At 50.4% G+C, this 5,110-nt stretch overlaps 1 protein-coding gene across 1 annotated transcript; it reads right to left on the bottom strand.

Annotated features, from left to right (window-relative positions):
* Positions 1 to 405: 405 nt before the first annotated feature.
* Positions 406 to 2,605, bottom strand: EPUS_07575 (uncharacterized protein; the record flags this gene model as incomplete). Its single annotated transcript, XM_007806411.1, has 4 exons — positions 406 to 1,579; positions 1,631 to 1,726; positions 1,950 to 2,056; positions 2,105 to 2,605. The coding sequence occupies 4 exons, from the start codon at positions 2,603 to 2,605 to the stop codon at positions 406 to 408; spliced, it is 1,878 nt and encodes a 625-aa protein (XP_007804602.1).
* Positions 2,606 to 5,110: the final 2,505 nt, after the last annotated feature.

Here is a 5,110-nt window from a genome sequence, read left to right as displayed (position 1 = left end):
GTGTGTGCCCGAACAGAGTCATTGAAGGTAGGTAGGTAACTTTCAGTGAAGGGGTGGGGGAGGTGGAGAGAGAGAGACTTGGGCTATCTTTGCGAAGCTTTTATTCGACTTTTTCCAGTGAGCAGTCGGACTGCGAGCTCGGCACGTCATTTGTGCATAGCAGCGAGGGAAAATCCGATGTCGAGGTCAGAGGATGGAGATGCGAGACAGCTCAAGGAAATCACTTCTCCCCCGGGTAATGCAGGGGGGGGGGGGGGATGATAACCTGTATCCGAAAACGTTCTAAGCACAAGAAGAGACGGATCGTTCCAACCAAGTACCCAAGTACCCAAGCACAACAAGCCCCAGTCCAGAGTAGTGGCCCCAAACATTATCTCACCTTACCATGTCCATACTCCAGGCACCTCAGAACCAAAACACCCGCTTATTTCCCACCCCACAACCGACTCCAGCCCTCTCCCTTCCCCTTCCCTCGAACCGCAAACCCACCCGCACGCCCAACCCCGCGTCTGAAACCACACCCGCCAACCTCCCCCCCCTCTCTTCCGAACCCTTACTCGCCGACCCCGCCGCCACGAATTTCGGCCACGTATTCGTCAGCACGACGTACTTGACCGCTCTCTCCGCCTCATTGAACACCTGCGGTCCGAAACCCGGTGGGATCGCGACATCTGGAGCAAGTCGGGGTGTAAGGGAGAGGAGGTTGAGTGCGGGATAGGCGCTCAGGCGCGGAGAGTCGCTGGCGTTGTCACTGTCTGGATATGTGGAACGCGGGGTTGTTTTATTGGAGATGGTGTTGACAGATGTCGAAGCAATACTAAGCTCGTCCCTCTCTCGGCTCCGCGCTGATGACATTGCCACGCTGCCATCGGCGTGTTTCTCCATGTCGTCTCCGAGGCGTGGTGAGGATGGGGATTCGAGATCCGGGCAAGGAAAGGCATCGAACGGCGTGGCGCTGTTTTCTTGTGTTTGCGTATCGAGTGTTGATGCTGCATCTGAGAAGATGCATTCGAGATCGCAGTATTGGGGCCCGGAGATGTTGATGGGGAAGTCGGAGTATTCGCGGGAGATGAAGGAGATGTAGATTTCAACGGCAAGGGCGAATTGATGGCGGCGCAGGGATTCGGCGGAGAAGGAGAGAGGGAGAGGGCTGGGTTTCTTGTTGCTGAAAGGGAAGCGTTGTGCTACTGATGCGGGAGGTGGCGAGGATGTGGCGGTCCAGGTTGCTTTCCAGTCTTGGATGTGTTTAAGGAAAGAAATGTTTTCGGCGGAGAAGTCTTTCAGGGCAGAGAATCGAAGTAAAGGGGTGATGTTGGTCGTGAGGGCTTTTTCAAGAGCTTTCATTGAGTAGAGCTCGTTTCGAATTGGTGCTGTGGACGGGGCGGGGGATGGTACTCGGTATTCGTCAGATCCGGAGACGTACGTTGAGCCTGTGTCTACTGAGGTTCCAGACCCCTTGTTGCGGTCCCACTCAAGGATCTGTTGTAATGTCTCACTTTGCAGCTTGCGACTCTTGACGACCATGACGCAAGGGATGAAGATAACAGATACTTCCATGGCAACGATGCCTGGAGTGAACCTGATAAGGTGTAAGTGCAGCCTACTCTAAGGGGCATTGGTACTTCCATACCACAGAGGCGGGATGAAATATCTGCTGGCTTTTGCAAAACCAGAGGAATAGGAAGGCGAGTATAAAGCCAAGAGCCACATGGGCGACCCGAGAAGACTAAACGGGTCAGCCATCAATATCCTAGGGAGAGAACGTCACTCGCTTGCCCTGAGATGCAGCAGATGATTGTCTGAAGACGCCATCCGTGGAGATCGTGGATCTTGCGCACTCTCCACAATAGATAGGGTGCATAGATCCAGGCCCAGAAAAACTGCCAAACGATGGAAGGCACCCTTGTAGAGTCAGACATAAATGTTGACTGGGGATAGGAGGACCTCACCATTCCCAACCTCGTCGGCACTGTGCAGCATCTACAGCATGTCCAACTACTCCGAAAGATGGATGGAACTTTCTCGAGACGAGGTAGACAATCATCGTGGCCAGGACCTGAGCACATAAATCGTCTAGAAAGTAGCGAGATCGTCCGGAACATACCTGTAGTACCACTCCCGCCAGTATAGAAACCTTTTGCCGCCGTGACAAACTGTCAGGTAAACCCAGTTTCCTTAAGCTCCGCCAGCCACTGCTGACAGACCTCGATCCGTGGTAGGCATATAAGGATTGAGGCCTAATGAAACGTGTTTGCAGACTGGCGATATGCAACAGATGCATGCCGTTCACTTGGAATAATGCCATTCCGAATGGCAGCCAGAGACTCATGATCCAAAATTCTGCTGTGCAGGGATACGTTCCGTTGAAAACATAGGCAAGCAAGCACAGTACCCAGTATGAGTGGAGGAAGGTCACAGCAGCTGTCCAGAGATGGGTCTTGCGCACACGAAGAACTGGTAGGTCACGATTGTAGAGAAGAAAGCTAGAAGCGCAGAAGACTATGGCAGTCCAGATGATGACAACAGAGATATACAGCTTGCCCAGATCGTCGACATTCAGTTTTCTCTCGCCATCGAGGCCTTTCTGCGAGACGTGGAAAGCCATAAGAAGTAGCAAGGAAGAAGTAGATTGTTCGATGCTAAGTCGTTGATATGTGGACCTATAAGCGTTACGATTGAGGAATGAACCGTTGGCAATTGACGTAACACCCCACGAAGCTGTCGAATGCACAATGATGGGAACCCTGTTGGACTGATGACGATGCCGGACCTAGAGAGGTCTTCCAAAGTCAGCTATGCATAAAGCGTAACGCAGGCACAGATTCGCACGTAAACAGTCCTCAGAGCCTCATGAGGCTCACCCCCTGAGTCAGTGGAGCAAAAGTGTGGAAGCAAGCCTGCTATAGAGCCTTCCAGGATGTAGTGAGATAGGAGGTGCTCGATGGCAGAGTGGATGGATCGTGAAAACCAAGAAGGCATCCCCTTGAGTGTGGAAAGTTTCCGGATGGGGAGGTGACTGGCAGCAACGTGGCCAAATATGCATCATGTTGAGCAAACCACCATGTCTGACAGCTATGTCTCGGGAGCGGACCATGGCAGGGACCATGGCAGAGACCAAGACTTCAATGTGACCTGCTCTAGAAGCCGCATGCAGTAGTTGTTGGAATATTACAGGGCAATAGGTAATGTTTTGCAATGCAGGAAAGCTGCATATCTGAAAATGGACCGACCTTTCATCTCACATCTCCTGATGCACAGACAAATGTCGTGCAGTATGCGTTACCTAGGCTCTCCGAGCAGCACCGCATTTGCTGTCTTGTCTTTCAAACACGTGTTGACCAGCATTGCAGGATGGACATGAAGTGAATAATAAAACGTTAAAAAATTGAAATGACTGCCTGTGAAGTGAATGCAGGACTGCTGGACAGCTCGTCAAAGGCTTTGATGTCCACAACCTTTACGTAGTACATAACAGGCTTGATCTACCCCTGGGGATGGACTGCATACATGCGGGTTGGTAAGCCTCTTTAAGTGCCGAATATGCCACCCAGATCATGGACATGACAGAGATAAGGAACGGTCTTGTTGACACCGGGTTCAGCCAATTGCACCGTGGGCTAGCACGACCAGGTTCCTCGCTTCGTCTTACAGTAAGGGTAGGCCAGTAATCATTCGTACCATTCTGGGATCTGGAAGCCTTTCCCGTCATGGCGGAAGTGCCCCCTCTGGTTACTGAGTCTGGTACCTCCTGTGTTCCTAATTGATGCTTTCTGGCCCATTGTGCTATATCAAATTCTTTGTCAGACTCTCCTCTCGGGGGTAGTCACCTATTCGATGATCAGAAGGGAGGTCCGGTATGGTTTAGCATATCTGGCGAGAATATGGTTACACAAGCACCAAGTTGTGTAACTAACAGGCATCGGAGCCCTGGGTGATCAGAAGCGCATGTGTAACGCTGGAGATGTAGAGCAGGAGATCTACTACGGGGGTTCAATGAAGTATTGTTAGCTCATCGCTAGTATCTTTGGTGTAAAACATACTTGGAACACTCAAGCTAAGTACAAGATGAGCTAGTCGCCATTTCTTGACTTGTCTGAATGGATGGTCATTAGGCAAGCTTTACGAAAACGAACTGCGGCACTGGACTAGATAACAAATACTAGTCGTTACTAGATTGAGACTAACAATACTTATGCCTTCCCGCGTACTACGTAGTAGTTAGAGCAAAATTATTGCGTCAGGCCGGAAACAGCATTGGTAATCTCTTTGACTAGCCTAAGGTACAAGGTGGGAGTAAAAAAAGTGGGACCGCGTGGAGCACGTGGATGCACTATGCAGCATGTCCGTTTAATAATGGCTTGAGGACTGGCAGCTCCCGAGAGCACTATCGTCCTATGGGAATTACGTGACTGGATGGAGAAAATGGAGAGGATTCAACCCCATCACAGGAATTCAGGGCAGATTCTTTTGTACGAGTGACCCTCAGCGCAAGGAGGTAATCGATAGGTTGACCCAGATGTCGAGTTTGCTGTGGAAGCGAAGTGTTGGATGATCAGCGAAGTACTAGTACTTAGTACTACGTAGTACGTACCACGGTAGGGGCCATCAGTATTCGTAGCATGTTGCTAAGAACATCTAACTAGTAACTGTCCAATATGTCACTACCACACTCATTCCGAGCTTCCCTCGTCAGCATCATTCACACAATCGATTTAGCACAATACAGCTATGTCTTAACCAGGTTAGTGGTCATGTACAGTACTTATTTTGAGGGACAGATACTAGCGCCGTGCTACGAATACTACGGCTACAGGCCTAAATAATGTAACCCCCCCCTGGTCAAAATTTCTTACAAAACGCTCATTTTACATACGCATCCCTGCTAGCATCCCTATCGCTATCTACCACGAATTTTGCTCATCCTTCTACGAATTCTGCGCGTTCGATTTCTGCGCATTAGTACGAATTCTACGCGTTCGAATTCTGCGCATTCTACGAATTCTGCACGTTCGAATTCTGCGCATTAGTACGAATTCTGCGCGTTCAATTTCTGCGCATTCTACGAATTCTGCGCGTTCGAATCCTGCGCATTTTCCTCCTCCTCCTCCTC

The sequence above is a fragment of the Endocarpon pusillum genome (assembly GCF_000464535.1).
Source record: "Endocarpon pusillum Z07020 unplaced genomic scaffold scaffold5444, whole genome shotgun sequence".
Lineage (NCBI taxonomy): Eukaryota > Fungi > Ascomycota > Eurotiomycetes > Verrucariales > Verrucariaceae > Endocarpon > Endocarpon pusillum.
This window is presented reverse-complemented; position numbering and strand designations above follow the sequence as displayed.